At 45.0% G+C, this 21880-nt stretch overlaps 1 protein-coding gene across 1 annotated transcript in view; it reads left to right on the forward strand.

Annotated features, from left to right (window-relative positions):
• Nucleotides 1-21880, forward strand: part of SLC16A10 (solute carrier family 16 member 10) — a 400499-nt gene that overhangs the window by 317428 nt on the left and 61191 nt on the right. The window contains exons 3-4 of the mRNA XM_069607772.1: nt 5219-5657; nt 10329-10472. Of these exons, the coding sequence (XP_069463873.1) occupies nt 5219-5657; nt 10329-10472 (583 nt within the window). The remainder of the gene's footprint in view (nt 1-5218; nt 5658-10328; nt 10473-21880) is intronic.

Here is a 21880-nt window from a genome sequence, read left to right on the forward strand (position 1 = left end):
TCCCAGGTGGTAGAGTTTTTCTGTATCATCTTAAGTTCTGCTCTTAAGATTCTTTTAGCGTCTCTGATTTCGACATCAAATGTATTAGTTGTTTTAGCATCAGGAACGATTATGTTAATCTTCACAGCAGCATGCTTGTGAGAGAAGGAAGTTATCCACTTTTCAATATCGTTACCGGACATGCTGAAGAGAGCAGCATGGCCAATACCTGGCATTTTATTCATAGCTTCTACAGCTTTTATGATGTTTTTATCTGACCAGCGAATATTTGAAGAAGTGTGGTTCGTTCTCAAATCGCCAATCGATCGAGGGCTAATATGTTGAAGAACAAAATTAAATGTTAACAATAAAGAGGAATGGTCACTCCAGTCGTTGTCACTGACCTTCATATCCGCCGTCAGATTAGCCATTGATGGACTTACAAAGATGTAATCTAGAGTACTGCGGGCTCTGGTATTTCTCCAAGTAGATTGACCTGGATAGTCACTGGGAGTTCTACCATTCAAGATTTCAAAATCCCAAGCATTGAAAAAATTGAGCCACAGCAGTCCCTCCGCATTCGCCTCCTTATGCCACATCGTGCTTGTATTCTTCAGCAATGGGTTATTGGTCTTACTCATAGGACCCATAATATGACAGTTGAAGTCACCTACAATTGTTACTAGATTGTGGTCAGAATCTATCATCCAATCAATCAGTAATGAATGACAAGCATCCTGAATGAGATCTCTGTGTGGAGAGTCAGGTGGATTGTAGAGATTAATCACTAACATCTTCTCCATTTTATCTTTACTAGTGAGTTCAACCTCAACAGCTAATACAAATTCGTCAAAGTTCGAGTGGATCCTCAAAGATTTTAGTGGGTGTATAATTCCAGTTATAAGGCCCTCATACGGTCTTCCCTTGGGACCCTTTTTGGCTAATTCCTGATGAATTGAATAGCCATCGAGAAGTGTCTGAGTAGTGATTCATGTCTCCTGTAGACAAATACATGTTTTCCCTACTAGCAGAGAAGATGAGCCCACTGCCGATAATAAGTAGCTAAATCCCCGGCAATTCCATGTGATTAAGCTTTGATCTCATTGGGTTAAGGAGAGCGACGGTAGGGATTCGGCAAGCCATTTAAGAACATTTTGCACATCTGCTAGTTGTACTGTGTTTCCTTTAGGTAATTTCGGTACTATAGTTTCAACCGCTTTGGTGTTTGGTATATGTATTGGCCATTGTGGATCGATTATATTTGGATCAGCATCTACGTCAATATCCACTTCCCACAAGCTTGCTTTGTAGCTGCGAATCAGATGGGCAGTCGCTAAAAATGTACAGTGTAGTGCCGAGGTATTGGAATTCTTTGCTTTCAAGGGCTCCGCATATTCAAAGTCTTCTGATCTCAGCACCCTAAGCTGTGGTATAGAATACAGTCTAGTCAACAGCGCCGATCTAGAGAGCCAATCATGATCGCTATTTTGGTACAGGTTTTTGATAATACATATCCTTCCACCTTGATATGGTATATTATTGCCTTTGTCGTCATTTTGAAGTTCCCCTAATGGTACAGATACTATATCTGTTCGAGCTGGATTGATTGGTACGGCATTTGTAGTGTCAACTGCGGGATTGTCCTTCAACTCATCAAGACATGTTGAATGGTCTGGATCTCTCTCGTCTGCTTGAGGTACAATAATACTCTTATTAGAGACAATCTCCTCAACAGTATTGTTGATAGTGCTCTTCTCAAGAATAAGCCAACTAGTCAGTTTGTTCCCCCTGCTAGCAGTGCCTTTATTCTCTCGAGGTGCCTTGCGTTTGGGTTTTTTCTTGTCTTGTTTAGGGGTGCTGCCTTTGGTAGGAGTAGATATTTCTTCTTCCTGCTCCACTGTGTCTGGTGGTCTTAAGGTTGCCATTTGGCGCTTTTTCCTCGCAAGGGCTCTTTTCACCAATCGTCGCTATTTACGTGAGTAGAAGACGTCCACATTCATTGTGGTGTTAGAATCAATGTCTTCGATCTCCGGGCAGTCTGGCAGGATGGTCTTCTCTGCCGTATGAGGCAGATCACTGTTACTGTTATTTGCTGATGGTAGGGTAAGGGTGACTTCCAATATCCTCCCGCACATCTTTAGTAGGATGTTTAGAGCAAATTGCAGAGATGCAACTGAAGATTGCAAGTCACCCAGGGTTATTTGACTTTCTCCTTGATCCCTACCGCCATCAGGTTCTGAAGATTCCAAATGTACATCCAAATTTGGAGAAGCAGATAGACTGTTGTATGTTTCACGCTGTGTGTGAGTAGGCAGGTGTTGATATCTATCATTCTGGATAGCGGAATTGCTTCCTGGGTAAGGAGTCATAGATCTCTGCATAGATAAACACAAGTCCAATAATGAATTGTTATCTATTACACTTTCACCAAGTGCCTCCATAGAGGTATTCATACCAGAGCCCCCCGTAGATTTATCCATCAGGGGTGTTGGTATTGTAATATTAGCGGTATCGGGGAGTGAGAAGAAATCAGTGATTGCACCTTTCTCCACAGGTGCTTCTTTGGATCCTTTACTTTTGTTTGTTTTTATTGTCGGGGTTCTGCTCTTCTGATTACGTAGATTATATCTCGTCGCAGAGCATTTCCTAACTGATAGCATAATGGGTCTTGAGATGCTTCTTTAATAAACTCTGGTAACTCAATGTCTCGTGTGTATAGACACTGTTTAGAGCAGTGTATTAGCAGTTCCCTGGGCTAAGTATGCTTACAAGCTCAATTGCAAGCACCCGATCACAGTCTATAGGCTATAGACTTATCCAAATGGAATTCAAGTAGTCACAGGGAGCAGATTATGTGCAAAGTATGGAGCCCGATTCCAAGGGTGACCTACAGTCTCCTAATGAGGTCAACGTATGACTAGGCCTCTCGACCTAGTGCAAAATGCAGATTAGGTCCTTCCAATATAGGACCTAGGACCTAGCAAAGGCCAAATCAAACGGCCCAGAAACGAAAAGGAAAAAGTAGCCCGGTTTAAGATGGATCTTACCAAGTCTCAAGTCCTCACATGGGCGCTTCTGCCGGTAGGCAGATTTCACTGCTCCGGGCCGCCCTCCGCTTTTCTCCGCTTTCCTGCAATTCCGTAAACCGCCCGCGGGGCCCTCTGCAGCCGCTGCTCCAGGCGCAGGACCGCCGTAATTCCGGGCCGTGGTATCACGGTATCACGGCGTATATCAGCCGAGTGCCCACCGCCGCTTGCCCTCCGCGATCCCAGCCCCTAGGCAACGTACGATGATTAATATAAACTATTGCATGGCGGGAAAGTCATCTAAAATCCCTGTGTGCGAAACTTTAATTACAACTTGATGTGTCGTTTTCAGCTCATTTCCCAGTAAAAAAATGGACAGAAAAAAATATATCAAGGAGTAATGGACACTTGGGCAGAGCTCTCAAGTTTTGCAGTGGCGTCCCTGAGAAAACACCCAAGTCTTGTTTTTTTCCCCCCTTTGAATTTGGGGACCTGAAGTTTTGTTTTTTCCATTTTAAATTTAAGACTACAAATCCCAACTTTCAAGGGAAAAAATGGAACTGACAGTGACTGGCTCTCTCACGCGGAAGTGAGAAAATTGAGAGCTACCAATTACTTGTCAAACTGATGCACAGAAAGACAGCTTTCGGACACCATGGTGTTAAGACAAGCATTAGACATGGGTCAGGCACCACGTGGTGGGCTCACCGAGGAAGAGCAAATGGGTGGCTGACCGTATCTTCGCCAGAATCGGACTGCATGCACCCCTGGTGCACACGATGCCTCTCACCACTAACCGCTGCTAATATTACTGCCAGCGGATATCTACACACACTGCACCTGCATCCCAGCAAAATGATGAAATCCTTCTCCCCCAAGTCCTCCTGCTACTTCCCAAGACCACATGCTTCCCACTCAGGGATCAAAGTGAGCGGGAACGGTGTTCCACTACTTTCTTTTTTTTCTGTTTACCATTCCCCTACTTTTTGAATCCAAGTGATTTTACCGAAGGCAAATTTATCGCGGATGAAATACCCGAAAACAAAGTGCTTGAATGACCAAAAGTTCAAATACTTTGTTTTCGGACATTTCAGCCCCGATAATTTGCGAAAACACACATTCTCACACACAACACACCCATAACACCCTCCCACCCACACCCTCAGCACACCCCCACCCACACCACCAACATAAACAAACCCCACTTACCTTCATCTTCACGCTGGTTCCTGCAGCGCCAGTTCCCTTTCACTTCCGTGATCGGGAACCGGCGCTGCAGGATCCTTTTCTTTTCTTTTTTTTTTTTTTAAACGGACTGCTGCAGAGTTTTCCCCCGCAAGTATAGTGAGCGGGGCAATGCGGGGGACACCCCCGCAGCTCCTGTTTTTTTCAATGCTACCACCAAAGGATCGAACTTTTGGTGTTCCATCCTTTGGTGGTAGAATTTTTAGAACTTTTGCTCGTTTCGACCATTTTTTGCGGTCAATTCGACCTAAGCCTACTTTTTACGACCATTCTCACCATTCTATATAGAGGATGTGTCCATTCATGTCCCTGTGTAAAGTTGTGATAGGAGCCTTAGTTACTAGTCACTTAGACTATTGCAATGTCCCGGCCACAACTCCTTGTCACATGTTGCACTATGCTTCCGCCTACTCTCTTCCTTGCTGAGACCACAGTTCCATTACTTTTTTTCGGTGCACTTCTCCCACTGTTCCCACTATAAAAATGACAAAATAAATCCACAAACAGATCCATGAATAAGAAAGGTCGGCATAGCATGTGCTCGATCATTGACAATGGTGATGATGATGATGGTGGTGGTATTGGTGATGATGATGGTGGTGATGGTGGTGGTATTGGTGATGATGATGATGGTGGTGATGGTGGTGGTATTGGTGATGATGATTATGCCACCTTGTATGAAGATGTTTGGAAAACCGTGTACACGTTTTTGCTGGTCTTGAATCTTGACAATTGCTTCAACCATTTCAAATATCCTGTTATGCCCATTGGTCAGGCTTATTAAAAGACTCATTTATAAATCTTTAATTTGCTGTCGATTATCATTCTGCCACTATGAATGAGAGTTCACTTTATTGAACATATATTTTTAGAACAAATATTTTTATAGAAGTTGGTACAGCACTTCTTGGGATATTAGGAAAGTACCTATATTTAATTTCTGATTTTTGTTGTTGTTGCTCCTACAGCTCCATCGAGCCCCTATACTTCACCTATGGCATCGTCTTCGCCTGCGGTTGCTCGTTTGCATACCAGCCATCGTTGGTCATATTGGGACACTACTTCAAGAAGCGACTGGGACTGGTCAACGGCATCGTCACTGCTGGCAGCAGCTTGTTCACCGTAGCACTGCCCTTTATACTGAGGTTATTGCTGGACAAAGTGGGCCTCTTCAACACATTGAGGGTCTTGTGTGTGCTTATGTTTGTGCTCTTCCTAGCCGGCTTCACCTATAAGCCACTGACTCCCGCGCGGCAGGACTTGGGCTTCCGGAAGAATGGCAAGTTCAGGGTGCCGTCCATAGGCAAGATTTTCAACTTCTCAATATTCAAAGTTACAGGCTATCGGATCTGGGTCTTCGGCATTCCAGCTGCTCTCTTTGGATATTTTGTGCCTTACGTTCACTTGGTAAGTGTTCCACGGGCCAGTGTGCTGACTTGTGGGTTTCGGCTTCTCTTAGAGGAGCAAGCCCCGACTGTGGTCCCCACCTGATGACATTTTCTTTCAATTTCATAAAAATAATTTGTACAATTTCATCATTTTGGAAGAAAACAGATCACTGTATTCAGAGTCAGTTTACGGGCTGTCCTAGTCTTGCCCAGGCCCCAAGTAGACCTGGCTCTTTTCCATTCCCAGGCTTCAACCAAACCGGGGAACCCTCACTTCGGTTTATTGTCCTTCCGGATGAACTCTGTCACCTTCCTGTTTCCCGTGTGAACTCTTTCACTTCCTGTTTAAGTTCTTCTTCTGGGTCAAACCCGCCTCAGGTAACCTTTCTACCTTGACTCAGAACTCCCATACACCTGTATGGAGCGAAAACTCCAGGCCTCTGCAGTTGTTGAGGAGTCTAACTGTCCGTAAGGGTGTCAGTGCAAGTCGACCCCACCCTGGTTCCAGTAGCCAGCAGGTAATGCTTTCGGCTAGCATCTGCGGCATGACTCCTCCTCAGCTAGGACCACCCCGTAACTATGCCCTGCGACAGATAAAGAAAAACAATTAAAAACCTAATACAAAAACCCTATACTGAAAGAAAAACTGTTAATACAAAACATGCCCAAACCTCCAGACATCCTCATCCTTTACTATAGGGAGTGGGCGGGTGTCACGCCCTACCCGCCAAATACAGCCCCTTTCTGCCGCGAGTCCAGTGGCAGTGATAAAAAAACCACCCTCATCCAAGCTCAGCTTGAGTGCAGAATGCAGATGCTTAAATCAAGAAATCGCTACCAACTACAGCCTGTTGCCAAGCATTTTTGAGTTAGGGCTGATGCTCCGAGATGCAAATATATTCTTGAAGCTAGATATGGGAGATGCCCGTCATCAAATAAAACTCCACGATCAGTCCATTTCCCTCATATAATCATGAGTCGGTTTGGCACACACATTATACGCTGATACCGTTTGAGCTGCTATCAGTGGCATCCATCTTCAAGCAGATGATGGACTCCTTATTCAAAAACATCAGAAATGTAACATATTTCCAAGAGGCCATTTTACTCTATGATCCATCAGAATCAAACTAAAACACTACTTTTAAAACTACAAGCATGAGACATTCACCTGAGGAAGGTAAAGTGTGCCTTCATTAGTAGAGTATTTGGGATGCACGCTACCAGCTGACAGCATCAAACCCCGGGGCAACCTGTTGAATCCCAAAGTGGGAACACCAGCCATGTCCTTCCATGAAGAGCTCAAGTCCTTTGTGGGATTAGCCAGTAATATGCAAAGTTTCTATCCACATTCTTTTAAATGGTTAGGTTCACTGTAGAAGAGCTTTGAAGAAGTTTAAGCATTTACCCTGAATGCCCTTTGCCCAAGAAACTTCAATTCAAAGCTAGACACACATATAACAGAGGATGTCAGGGCCCATGGTTTAGAGCCCACTCTTACCAAAAGGAAGCAGAACTCTGAACACATTGTGGCGGTCACCTCGAAGACACCCTCCCAGGCAGTACGATATTGCTCGATAATTGAAAAAGGGATGCTAGCATGTGTCTGTGCCACTTTCAAACCTACATATGGAGCAACACATTCCAATTACTCACGGACCGCAAACCATTATTGCACATCCTGAATCCAGTGGGGGCAAAGTCACGTGCTCCAATGTTGGCCAGGTTGGCAACGAAGTTACAAAAGTGCAAGTTCCATATACAAATCATGCACGGGAAGAATGCGCACGTTAATTTCATGTCCTTGCTCTTGAAGAGACAGTTAACCTCAGGCACATTCCTGCACAACGAGGTTCTAGTAATCATGTTGATGGACGTGTGTGGTAAGAGCTACATAGTGCCCAGTGAAGAGATGAGAAAGACAGCAACGAAAATGAAAGCATCACTAATAAAGGTTCAACACTTTATTAACGGTAACTAGCTAGGTGAGGGATCACTATCCCCCTCATTGCAGCCTTTCAGACAAACAGCTCAATTGTCTACAGCAGGATCAGTCCTATTCTTATGAGGCCAAGGAAAACCGCCTTCACTTATTAGACCCACAAGCGTAGAGACCCACAACCATAGAGAAAAAACAACAATGGCAAGTCAGAGCCAGGCTAGTGAATAGAAGCATCAGTGAAGAATACTGGTCACTGAAATCGATGACAATGTAGAATATGCCATTGAACATTGCCACAAATGTCAAAATAGTGACAAGAGACTCAAAGCATGCAAGCAGCCCGTACAGAACATGGACACGCCAGATAAACCATTGGAGAAAGTATGCCTAAACTTCTTAGTGCTGTTGGAGAACATGAATCAAGAGTACAGATGCAGAGTTCTCCTTGTAGATCAATTAACTAAATGGATAGAACTTCATTTGATTCCCAAAATCACTAAACACACCGTCATAGCGACTTTGAAAGACATTTTCAACAGAGAACAATGGCATACAATTAGTCTCAGATGAAATTAAAAGATTTCTGTAGTGCCAAAACAGTTGAATGCAAAGCAACATTGTATCATCCCCAGACAAATAGGCACATTGAAAGGTCGAATCACTTCATCAAAGATGGGCTCCAATTGGCCATGGCTTCTAGCCATGACCCAATCACCACTACCAGGGAAGCAGTTGCTGATCACAGAATGAAACCCAACTAGATAACAGGGCTTTCTCCCTTTCGTATCAGGAGAAGCAGGAGAGTAGGTCCAACACAGATAGCATTGTGGCTCTCATCCATAAGAATGAATGCCTCTTTTCCCATCAGGCCATACACTGGAGAGTCAGGAGACAACAAAACAGACACAGAGAGCTATATGATCAATGCACCGTAGTACATACCACTGATGTAAAGGAAGGCAATTGAGTAAACTCTGTCCAACTAACAAGAACAATGCCAAACGTCTAAAAACAGCTTTTCTAAATTTGTACTTAAAAGAGGCGATTATTATGTGCTACTATATTACAGTCTGAAATACGGAAAGAGTGCCCTGTACTGCAAAAGGCATAAAGATGCCAAAGGTGACTGCACACCTGAAAATGTCTCCATTGACCTGCATGCTTCTGATGAACATTGAGACACACCTGTTCCTCTGATGTTTATACTGATGCGCTCTGATCATCTCCCACACAACAGAATGATGCATATGCTGTGATGGAGAGAACCCTCAGACCACAGACATCCTCACCCCTTCACTGTTAAGCAATAAAAAAAAGGTCCAGACCAGTGCACAAGCAGAATATCCCCAGCAGATTTTGTGATTACAAAATAAAATGCACTACACAGAGTGGGCGTGGCTCTTCTGATAATAAAAGGATAGATGTAGTGATGGAGATGGAGTCCCGTGCCCCCACTTTACATGCATGTGAGGCAGCAGTCTATGGACAAGGGCTCAGGAGACCGTGCATGTGCAGTAGAGGTTCAAATGCGAAGAAGCATTGAGGTGCGGAAACGGGAGCTGAGAGGATGCTCCTTGAGCATGCTTCTGATATTACCAGCCTACAATTTACCTTAATCTTTCCTTTTCGCATCAGATACACATCATGAATAAACGCTGGTAATCGACATTCCTGCCTTCTCTTGGTACTTGCTCACATTACTTCCCAACTCCACAGCAGTGTTGTAGTATCTAGAGTTAGGTGCCAGCGAGCAGGCGAAAAAAGTGGGCGGATACTGTCCATTGAGTATATCCTCAACTTGTGCCTTGCAAGAGAGCATTTTGGGGGCCCTCCCAGGAGAAGAGCCGAAGGGCCTCAGACAGTTTACACCATAATTGCGCTAATGTGGGGGATTCTTTGATTATTCCCCATCTTTATAGGGAACGGATGGGGCCCTGTCAGTGACCTCTGGCCAACATCCAACTGCCATTTTAATACTCACTCACGCACAGCAAATGCAGCAGAGTGATAGCTCGTTTCACGAAGCCAGGTGAAAACACCCAATTGTATTTTTGGCGAGAAGGGGAGCCCATTGGAGTGTATGGGTGATAACGGGCGTGGCAGTAAGTAAACTGATTAAAGGGCAGGTGACACCCCAAAGCATTCGAGTTGCGAGGTGTGTGTGTGTTGACCCTCTCAATACTCAAACTTCTTCTCTCCGAGCCAAGACTCTCACCCCCACACATGTAAGGTGTCAATCATTGTAACTTTCACACAGTCACGCACATGCCAATGGAGGAAAGCACAGGAGAAATGCACTTGTCTTGGAAGCAAGACCACGCAGAGCACCAGAGGTTCGAATCCCGGATCTGCGATTAGAAACCGAGCTCAGGTATGGTATTAGGCGTGTTATAAAGAAACAATTAAAATAAATAAAAAATAAAGTAAACTGTGCTACTTTTTAGTTCCAGCACACTTTCCAGAAACTTATTATGACATATTCTTTGAGGCTTCTAAAACGTAACCCTAGTACCTCCTGAATGACCAGTACATTAATTTGCTTTATATGCACCCGATATAATATGATCACAACATCATCTGGATTGACTTCGCAGACAGCCCCATTTGGTTATGACACCACCCCTCTCTCCCACGACATACACTTCTTTTTTTAAAATCGCTTGTCTTTTTATGGTAATGCATGGTTTTTATCACCGCACAGTATTTCTCGAGCTTTCTGAAGGTCTCCCTTGCTCTTTTTTTCTACAGATGAGCCATGTAAAAGAAAGGATTGGACCGGATGTGGAGGAAGAGGTGCTTCTGCTGTGCCTGGGTGTCACTTCAGGCGTTGGAAGGCTGGCGTTCGGAAGAATTGCAGACTACATCCCAGGTGTAAAGAAAGTGTACCTGCAGGTAAGTTGGCAGGTGGTGATTTAACGCGCGGTCACTGCTTGCTTCCCAAATGGTGTCATTTGCTCCTTGTCACTGCAGGGCTGAGGAAAGCGCTCAATGGAAGTTGTTTCCTCCTGATCTCGCGATGCACAGTTACTCTCTGCTGGGAACATTCGTTGTCCCACTGGGGCCAGCTTTGAGGCGTCAGTCGTCATCCGTCTGCATCTGGGCAACTTCCTCACGACGCATACATGCGCGCGACTGTGCCATTAGATGGCGCAGTGCCAAACGCACGAGGCACCAAGGCTTACGTAAGCACGTGTAGCTGCGACTGAAAGAAAAGGGGAAGACGAACTCACTAGGCCGGCAAATGCGGGCAGGAAGAGGGCAATGTCACGAGTGTAGAGCGGTTGCCACTGAGACGGTCTGTTGCCAAATGTCACTTTTTTTGTTAAGGTTCATTGGTGCTCTTGTGTCATCCAAGGACGGGAATACAAAAAGCCTAAGAAGCACTCTCATCAATTTGATAATATATTAACTGTAAAATTATAGCTCTCAATCTTTCAATGGCCCTGGGCGGGTGAAAATACCTGATTTTGTATTTGGCGGGTGAAAGCCCATGGATTCCTATGGGCGTGTGGGAAGCTTGGCGGGTGAGAGAGCTGCCTAACTGGCCATTGACACCGCCAAAAGCATGTGAGTTGAGAGGTATGATTTTATGTGCTCTCTCAGTACAAAATGTACTGCGACATGTTTACTTAAAAAAAATCTGACGATCATTGCAAAGTGTATGTAGATAGTGGCCACAGGTAATGTTAAAAAATGGATAAGAAAATACTATACATATATTTTTGTTGTAGTTTTATGGGTACTCAAACTGGAATCATCTTGGCATCCAATGACTGAAAAGAAACAGCTGTATTGTGCCAGTATAGACATTGTCCAGTTTGGTTGGCTTTCCATTACATTGTTCCACAAATTATGATAATCCAGAACAAGCAAACAGCACAGTGTCTCAACATGTTTCGGAAGACATATCCATCATCAGGAGATGATTATCTATAATAAACGTAACATCAGAATTCATTTGTTGACTGTGTACCTTAATATCCTTTACATGTCAAACTTAATATCCTTTACATGTCAAATGGCAACATTAAGATAATATAATTCTAAGTTTCCCCTGTGCATAACGTGACGTGGGCTAAAGCAGAAACAGCCATTTCATGATCCCGCGAGAAGACGATGGAGCAGTTAAACGCGTACGTCTACTAGTTGCATGGCTGAAGCGACCATTTTAGCATCATGATCATGCACCATTCAGCTACTAGATAGGAGTATTTATTTCCAGTTGACTCTCTTCCTCTCTTAAACCTGCAGTAATGGTTGGTGGTGCCTGACGTCTGGAAATGTATCATCGGCCAAACACTGCTACACCTACTCGGTGAAACAGGGTCGGATTGGCCCCTCGGCCTTTCGGCCCGTGGCCGGGCCAAAATCGTCCCTGGGGTTTGGGGGCCAGTCTGGAAGAAAAAGAATGGGAAAAGAATATTTTTTTTTCACATTTCTTTTTTCAAAAAGCCTTTCATCCTTCTTAAGTCGATAAATGAGTACCAACACAGGTTGGGTGATATTGTATGCATATTTGTTCTATAAAAAAGATCTTAAGCGTAAGTGCTATACAATAACATATTATCATTTGGCCTTGGATCTCTGCTTGGATCCCCAGTAATTTCGTGTACTTAGGAACAATGTTATTTGATGCCACTTCCTGTTTTGTCAAGGGGTGAAAGGTTGTGTTTCATCGCTTCCCGGGATGTCACTTTGGGGTGGGGTCAAATGACATCACTTCTGGTGATGTCACCAGAGGTCAAGGGGCGTGAGGCGTAGGGTGGGCCACTTTTTTGAGGCAAGGGGTGGGCCACTTTTTTTTCGGTGACTGGACCTATTTCTTGTTCCAGTCCGACCCTGTGGTGAAATGACACTGAGCAAACGCCTCATTTTCATCGCGCATAGATTGACATTTCCCACATTGATATTGGTCACTAGCTTAACAAAATAAAAATAAGCATTAATAATACAAAAATGCACAGAAATAAAGAATTTCAGAACTCAACAAGAACCCTTATGGAAAATAAAACTTGTTACTTTCAACTGTTCCCTCCGTTATGACAAAAACTCCTGCATACTGTTGTTGATCTACAAAAACATTTTAGGTCTTCTTATTTGACATGGAAAAGGGGTTTCTTTCTTGTACAACACCAGTTGTTCTATGCTACATAATGAATAACAATCTGCACGTCTGTGTGTTGGGTATTTTAAATTGCTGTAGTAAATCCTAAATGGGATTTTCTTTTAGTCTCACATCAGTTAGGATTCTGGTACTTTTTTCCGTCACTTGGTAATGAAGACATTAAACCTAGAATCATACTCCTTTTGTATAATATGCTTCTATAGGGTGTTTTAAAAAAAATATTGCCATGACGTGTTATTATGAAGTTTATGCACTTTCCAAGTCAGTACTACAAAAAGGGCATACTTTTAGTTTATGAAATTCAAGCATTCACAGAAAGTTGCACCGTATTGTAGCTGTGCGACATGAACTGGGAATCTGTGGTTAAGTGCAAAAATTCCAGACAGGGCTGAAATACCAGCATCACCTCTAAACCGCAGTGTGTGATCCTGGGCAACTCATTCAATCTCATAGTGCCTAGCCTGTCAACATTGCAAGTCCCTTAATACTTGAAAGTATCCAGCCCTTATGAGGGATTTAGTTCTCGGGGAGCCCCCTCGAAGAAAAGCCTTACTCATGGTTTAACTGGTTATTGTGTTCCTTTTTATATATTAATGATAGTCCATATCATTTTGCACATCAAGTCCTTTGTTTCTTCGCTCACTAATGACATCATCACTTGAAAACCATGGCCCTCTATGCCTGGATACCCGCACCTTCCTAGTAAATTTTCAGCTTTATCCATTTTCTATGCTATGGTATATGTACCTTTCCCATTGCTTCTAATCTGCCTCCTGTATCCATGCGTGAGCACTTTTACATTCTGCAAAGCTGCTAATCTGAGTTCTGTGTCTATGCTGGGGTATGCCTTTTTCGTATGGTTAGTGATGTGTGATGCATCTATGCTACAACCGGTATACCTTGCCGAGGGCTACTTTTGCTGAAATGTGTCTTGCTCCTATGCTAGCACACAAGCTCCCTGGTTGTGGACTACTGATGCTGCCCTTGAAATGCCACTTTTTCACTACCCTGACTCCAGGAGTGGCAGGGGCACTCTTAGCAGCTACCTCGATTACCAGCAAGAGGGTACTTGTGCCCCAACAAATCCCCGCCGCGAGAATGGAAGACTCAACCATAGGGCAAAGTTCATAACATGTAAAAGCGCCCAGATACCTCTGTGTTCGGCGCGCTATATAAGCAAATAAACTAAACTAAACTACTGTCTTTATTATCAAACAAAGTGACAGGGATCACACAAGAACGGCAGAGCAATCCACAGGTTCTTGTCCTCCAAACGTGTGTCACACAGTTTTAACCACAAGTGACGTCACAAAAACAAGGTGCATCCCCCAAAACCTATCAGGGATGGGGATTGATCAGTGTATAAAAACTATATATATAACAGATAGTGGTTACTTTGGTTAATGGATCACCATATCTGGTTATTCCTCCGAGGACCACCCGTAAATGTAACAGATACAAAGTTGCAGGTTAACAGGGCAATTATTGGCCACTGCAACATAGTGTGCCTTAACGTGAAAAGTAGCTAAGGATTGGACAGAACATGTTTTCCCAGCCTTGGGACCTTGGACAGCTACCAGGCTGAGTAGAATTACTCAAGGCAATGGGAACAATCACAAAAGTGCTGTATGTTCCCATTATGTTGCTATCTCTGATCGCCTAAGCCCTGAGAGGGTACGTCCAGCTTTGAACCTGTGTAGCAATTGTATCTTTCCAGCTCTGGTTCGATGGGGAGACCTTTCCTCCATCTGCCTCGAATGAATATCCACTGTCCTACTCTTTCAGGTCACGTGTGTGTGGACCACGAAATTGAGCTCTCCTGCTTGTAATTATGCAGATTTTAAGCTGTATTCCTTGCATGTGTCTTATCACTTTAGTAAACTGGAAACTTTCCATCTCTGCTCGTCCTTGGCTAGGATGTGCATTGTGCCTCTGCTGGAATCTCCGTCTGTCTGCCTTCTGCGGAACCAGGCTGTCAGCTTCCCCATGTATTCGAAGTCCATCTTGCCTTCCCCATTCACGTCAGTGCACCTATGGCTTCCATCTTTGTTCTTATGGCTGTCCATTTTAGTCGCAGTTAAGCATGTGCAAGCTAATTGTGCACATTCTTGGCGTCTTGCTGTTTCCGCGTAGCTTAAAATGTACTGGTGTAAGTGTATCAGTCCTACCATGAGTCATAAGCATTTGTTTTGTGTCTATCCGCTATAAACTAAAAGTGTAGCTTCGTACATGTATACCGATATGTTTCATGTCTAAATGCATCTACGTTGTGATGTCAATATTGACGTCATCATGTTTCGAAGTTCTAGTCAGTCGACTTGTTCGATCAATGACAATTCAATCGTCTCCATGTTGTCAGTCGCGTATGATTTGCATGATGTTTGAGCGAGTAACAGTTCTCCCATCTGCAATACATCGGCGATGGTGATGAAGGGCGCAGGAGTGATATGCATGTCTAATTTCTCTGTCTTCAGGCCGCAAGTCGAGTGGGGGTCACAAGGCCCACACTTGGACCTCTGCCTTCAGGATAGTGAGAGTCAATGGGAATTTCCATGCTTATCTTAATCACTGCTAAGGCTGCATATGGAGCTATGGGTTGTGATTGTGGTGAGTGTGGTGGCAGAGGTTAGGGAGCGGGGGGGGGGGGGAATGTTGACCAGAGATTCTGGATCCCTTAATGTCTTTGGATTGGAGGTGAGGGTGGCAAATATGCCTTTGCCCTGGCCCATAAACGCCAGAAGATGGCCGTGCCCCATCATGTGGGAAACCTTTAATATTGCAGTTCCTCAAAGACAGGTTCACTCTGGGTCTGGCTCCTTCCTCTCTTGGAGCCCAGTGGTCGGCTGCCAGAGCTTTCCAGGAACCATGGGGCTGGGGCTTTAGAAGTGGAACATTTGGCCAGAAGACTCCTAAAAGCTTTCGTCTTGTCCCCAGCAAGGAGGTTGTTTGCCCAGTGGGACTTAATCTGATTTGCGTGCTGACCCTCAGGCCCGGACCTATGAGCCCCGTGGCACTGTAAATATTAAAGGAATAACATTGAAAACAGTGTTTCTTTTTTTTATTGCCTCCAATAGGAGACTAGGAGAATTGGGTTCTCTCCTCTGAAATGCTTTGTTTCTGCCTTTTCGCCGACATTGAAAGGTTTCATGATTTTGCCCTACATTTGTATTTACGGTTCTCGTGCTTCTTTCTTTGATCCTTTTTCCACCCGTGAAGAGAAGCGTTTACACTCATTACGTGTAGCAAGTGTCCGTCTAATATCTAAAGAGGACGGCTAATGGGTGCATCTGGAGTGCAAGACAGTCCTGCATGGGGCTGAGTGGAATGTGGAGAGTGTTGCCTCGGTGATTGCTCTGTGAGAGTCACTTGGTCCCTGGGAGCTGAGAGTCATTGTGTGCCCGGTGCTTGTTCTCCTCTGTGTAGCCTGTAACCTAAGCTGTAGGAAGAGGAATAAATACCTCAACGTACAACTTTATCTTAGGCTGCTGTGTCATCCTTCAAACAAGCTACAATGACGGCTTCATTCAGAAAGTCCCAATGGCTCTTTGTGACAATTTGTTTGCTAATTAAACGAGCGCCTGTGCTGGTAGTCAGTCCCATCTCAAATGTAGGCCCTATGAAGAGGCAGAGAAGGACTAGGAGTGCTGAAGATTACAGTAGGTAATCTAGGCACTAGGCTCTTCCATGACCATTTTAGGGGTAGTGCCTTCCTTTGTTTTTCCCTCAGCTGTTTCCTTGGGATACCCCCATACCTGATGCTGAATTATAGGAGGTAGCTGCATGAGACGAGGCTGCACATGGCCCTGTGTGTGGGGATAGATGTGTGGTTTGGGTCATAGTCCTTTCAGGTTATGAAGGGCAGCTGCATGTGTCGGGTTTGGGGAAGCATCCATGCCACATTATCAAGACATAGGGGCAGGGGATGTCAAGTCCACCTCTGTCATCCACAGCCCAAACCAGGGCATTATCTTATACTCCAGTATTGCCACGGACACGTGTGGCCCCTGTGCTTGGACCCTGAGGTATGATGCGGAGCTGCGCGTCCTTCAAGAAGTCGCTCTCCACCATGTGCCGATGGCTGCAGTTGGTGAGCTACTGCCTGCAGCCATTTGGGACCAACACTCTGTGGATTGCAGCGGAGACCTTCAATGTGGGGACCGCCTGACTTTTCAAGATGCCATCCTGATGCTGCTGGCTCAGCTTCAGTTCACCACAGTCTCTAGGGACGAAGGGGGTAAGTGGTCAACGGCATTACTGTTGTGACAGGCAGTGACTTTGGCAGAAGCGCCGTCATCTGTTCTGACCAGGTGCACGCACTTAGGATTTCTAGAATTGGGTGCTAATTTTTATCTGAATCTCTGGCATGCAAGAAGCATATTCCAGATGTTTGAGTTCGGGAGACTCTCCATCATGACGCCAGTAGTATCCAGCATGCCAGGAATGGGGAGGGGCTATGAGGAAAAGTCCTGTTTTTCACTGCAGTGAATCTGGTTCTCCCAATATGTGATCAAATAAGGGAGCAAGACCTAACCGGCCATCTTCCTGGTCTTCCACGCCCCTTTCCTACAATATTGCCACAGTCTACAGAAGTGGTGGCTGGTGACATTTTGAAGATGGTGGGAGCCTAAATGTTTTCCATGAGAGGGCCGTAACCTGCGAGCGTATTGGGCAAGTCCACATCAACCCTGGCCAGTCTTGGGGAGATTTGCACACCAGGAGATTTTTTAACTGACAGGTTAAAATGGTGAATTTTGCAACACAGTTATCAGAAACATTGGATAGAAAGCAATTGAATTTGCATAGGAAAGCATGAAGTAACGGGTGGGTCTGGAATAGAACATTTGTGTGTGTGTGTGTGTGTGTGTGTGCGTGGGGCATGGGAGACACATCTATTACTAACCCTGTTCCAGCTTGGTGTCTTTAGTATCCTTTTAGTTTTCCCTTCGCAAGTTCGATTTTGTGACCTAATTTCATTGTTTTGTTTAAGTGTTTTGCTCCTTTTCATGTTTCGCCCTTTAGTTTTACAATGTAATGCTGCTTTGTTCTACTAGTTTAGTATGTTGGATTCTGTGTTATGGTACATTCCTTGCTTAGCTCTGTTATTCGTACCTTACCACAAGCTCACTGGGCACGGACACAATTTCATTATGTCACAAATGTCACAGCCGCCTCCAACTTAGGTCACATGTATGCAATTTTAACTTGTATCAGCCTTGATAAAGACCCCGGGACCACGGGTCAAAATACATGTCGGTTGACCACTATTGCGTCCATGAGCCCACGCATTGAACAGATTGATGAATAAAATCTCTTGTAATTATCACAAAACAAGAAACTTTGTGGAAAATCCACTGTGTAAAATTAACCAATAGCGAGGTATCCAGGATATTTCCAGGTCATAGTTTATGTTGTTTCACAATATGTCACGTTGCTTTTTCTACACCCTTCTACTTTTTTCAGGCAAGGGAAAGAAAGGCATGTCCCCCAAAGCAGACCTGTCAGGGACTGCCCCCTCGCCCCCTCTGCCGAGGGACTGGGCCTGCCAATCGGAGAACCCTTTTCTATCCCCGCTGAAATAAGCCATTGATAGATAATCAGGGCAACTTATCAATATGAGGCACACACATTTACCTTGGCGCCATCCACAGGCTAACAAGCCCTTTGTAGCATCTGAAAGTTGACGTGTAAGAATCCACAATATACCCAAATAAATAAATAGTGCATGCGAGTGATCAAAAGGGCCCTAATGATCAGTGAAGACCTGCAAATGTAGCTGGTAAACAGACTGCTGGACCAAAGAGCCCCCTGCTGGCCTCTTTCAACAGCTGACTGCAGCTGTTCTAGAATGTGGAAAAGACTGAAATATGCAGATAAACTCCCAGGTGGGCCCAGCCTCAGCCAAAGAGGAATCCAGCCACACACGCCACAATAACCATCTCTACATCTCCTAGTGGGCCTCAAGCACTTCCATGAAGCCCCGACAAGGGTTTTTCTCTCATAGAAGCCACAGTTCAAAGCCCACCCTCACTTAAGAGCGCCCACGGTTCCACCAATCCTTCCTGCCTATAATCCTAGGCCTTTTCTGACCATTTGTGGGTTAGGGAGAAATTAGAAGGACATTTGCTCTCCTGTCTCTTGTGCACTGTTCCAACAGACTGACGCTAGCACCAAAGTGTCGCCAAAGGGACCAAAGCCTGACCATGCCAGATCCAAAGATATAGCCATATCATTCTCTAGGGTGTCAGAGATGTAGCACAGGTGCTCCCTCATAGAAATCTGCCCTGAGGCCCACCAACGCCAGGCAAAACAACACCTTGCTTCCTTTGTGCCAAGAAGTCAGGAAAATGGTGAACGCTGCCCTTTGCAAAAACTGCTTGGCATGACATACCAAAAGACGGAACTAAATAAATCCACACAATTCTCTGTATAAGCAATTGCCACACAGACAGCTGCATGGAGTAGCTTTCTCATATGACGAACACAACAACACAGACACACAGACCTGTGCACCAACATTCCTATGACATGCAAGGGCTGAGAGGTTACTGTTCTAGGACACAGTCATGTGCAGCTTGTTGCATAAGTAGTGGTCTGAATAACTCAAGCTGTGAGGAATTCAACCATCCCCATGGTGGGCGTGCACTCGCCTGGGCTTTTTGAAATATTTAATTAAATGGAATGATGGTAGGCCAACCACAGGAAAATGTGCGGGGCTAATCGACACAGATTTCCTATGCTCACACCATGACAAACGCATATACCTGTGGACAAAGTTTACCTGCACAGTCCGCCCTGTCATGTTTAGTGGGAATGCGACAGCCAGGAGTGCACCATGTCATCTCCAGGAAGGGGGAGGGACAACCTGCCCACTGCCATGGGCTGCCTGATTAAGTAACAAAGGGTCCATGGATCTGCACTGCACTTTTGTTAGGCCCTGCAGCTGGTGGCAGTGATTAACATACTAATATAGTGTACTTCAAACAGGCCCACATGGGGCATGGCTACAGAGGTTAACAAAAGAGACAGGAAACCCAACAACCTTTTATATGTAACTGTGTCAACCTGAAGCCAGCTCCCCTCCCTCAGTAGCAATGACAGTGAGCTGTAATGTCTGGGGCTAGTGTTTACAATAGGCGACCCCGGTTTGGGGACCCCATTCAAAAGGTATGATAATGTGGTTTGCAGGAGCCAGAGAGCCTAGTCCCACTGCGGTTCCAAGGGAGACCTGCCACTTTAATCAGGAACCACAGAGACGTCCATTGACGTCCATTAACCAGAGAGACTCTTTGATCAACAATAGACAGGGAGATGGGTGGGACTTAGTACCACACGTTTTCACCCCTTTACCTTTCCTGTTGCATAGCACTCTAGTTATGACCTCACGCATGCAGGAGATTGTTAGTAGGGACCCCAGGGTTGGTTCTTTAATGTAGACTAGCCTACACCAATCACTGTGGCCCACTTGGCTTTCAAAAAGGGCTGAACTCCTCTTTAGGCAGATCATCTGAGGACTTCATAAGAAGTAAGAAAGAAGAGCTCAACCTTGGACCCTGGCTGAAGGTACAGTCTGCCTTACATCTTCTGTCAGTTCAGAAAGGCCAGGATATCCAAAGAGGGAAGTAAGATCCCTCCCCTAAACTTCTCCCAGGGAACAGAGGGAGAGACAGAACTCAGAGGACCCTCCAGCCGCTCCAGAACCTGTACACAGCCAGCACACAGCATGCCCCGATAGGCTCTGCAGCAAGCTTCCTGGATAGGAAGTGCAAGAAGACCTCTAACCCTACAACCAAGGTGGTCCATCTTAAAGGATGACACAAGCCCACTGAAGAAGCTGGGAGAAGTGCCTCGACAAGCATCTACCAACATCCAAATTGAAGGACATTTTCAAGCCAGTCGAGTTCCTCGCTCTGCAACCAACTGCAACACTGACCGTTGTCAAGCCACTGTCGCTTAAAGACATGTGAGACATCTCGACCAGTGCTTCAGAACTGCTGACCAGCATGGATACGATTTGTAACCCCAATCCGTCTTGTAGGCTAGCCTGCAGCCGTTTGTCCAGCTTTGCTTGTGAAATCGTCTTGCTGCCTGATAGCCGTAGCTGACTCCTGTCTCAAACTCTGTTGCAGAAGCCTGAAAAGTGCCCTGAAGCCGACTCGAGCCTGTCAAGCACCAAGAACATCTACAGCACGAAGTACATTGTGGTTCTGTCCCACCGGTCCTTGCCAGAAGGCCTGTAGAGACATGTTTAGACCCATTGCTCTCTTTGTGCTGAAGTCAAGAAACCTGTTGTGGTTATTTACCATACTGACTACCCTTCTGTCAGTATCCAGAGTACATCCTTTTTCCTTCTTTGAAACTGTCTGTCCTCTGCATTCCTGACAGGGTGGGTTGTATTTCCTAGTGTTGTTAGACTGTCTGTTGTGATATAAATAAAGCAGAACTTTTTGATACAACCTTGACTGCACAGTCCATTTTAACATTGGATAACAATTGTATTTTCGCTGTGTTGAAACTAACCAACGATCCACAACCTTTCGGAGATAAGCCTGCCGTTCCGTCCACGTTACCAAAATTGGACAAGGAGGTTTATAATGTGCTTGTTATTTCAATTTGTTCAGATCCATCCCTACTGGTGTTCTAGAGGTGTTTGGTTGATTGATGGTTTAGAAACCGATATTCACCCCATGGCCACTGGTGCCCAGGAAGCTGATTCGTCACAGTAGCTTTGTTCCTTAGTAAAGTATTCAGGGTTAACCATGCAGCCCCCTTTGTGCAACAAAATGAATGCAGTACACAGAGTGAGTCATGAAGGCAAGGAGTCGCAGGGGAAGAGGCAGAACTAGTAAATCAGAGAACTTCAAGTCCCACTCTCACTTTAGACATGGAAACGTACGTAGATTGAGAGAAATGGGACATTGCCTGTGCAAGTCTGGCACTCTGGTTTGATTGATTACGTTACATCTTGCCCTAACCATGCCCCCAAATTCCTCGTTCTTACATAGTCAATTAGGACTTGAAAGCATGCATGCCTTGGCAGTCATAGGCTCTATCCCTGGTAGGCAGAATGGGGAAGCTTCAAGGTATGCAGTCTTTATAACGAAAATGTTATAAAGAATGAACATATATCGAATCCTTTATAACGAAACATTTTATGAAGAATGCACTTAGCGGTGGG

This window comes from Ambystoma mexicanum, chromosome 4q, assembly GCF_040938575.1.
Source record: "Ambystoma mexicanum isolate Mex_15411 chromosome 4q, UKY_AmexF1_1, whole genome shotgun sequence".
Taxonomy (NCBI): domain Eukaryota; kingdom Metazoa; phylum Chordata; class Amphibia; order Caudata; family Ambystomatidae; genus Ambystoma; species Ambystoma mexicanum.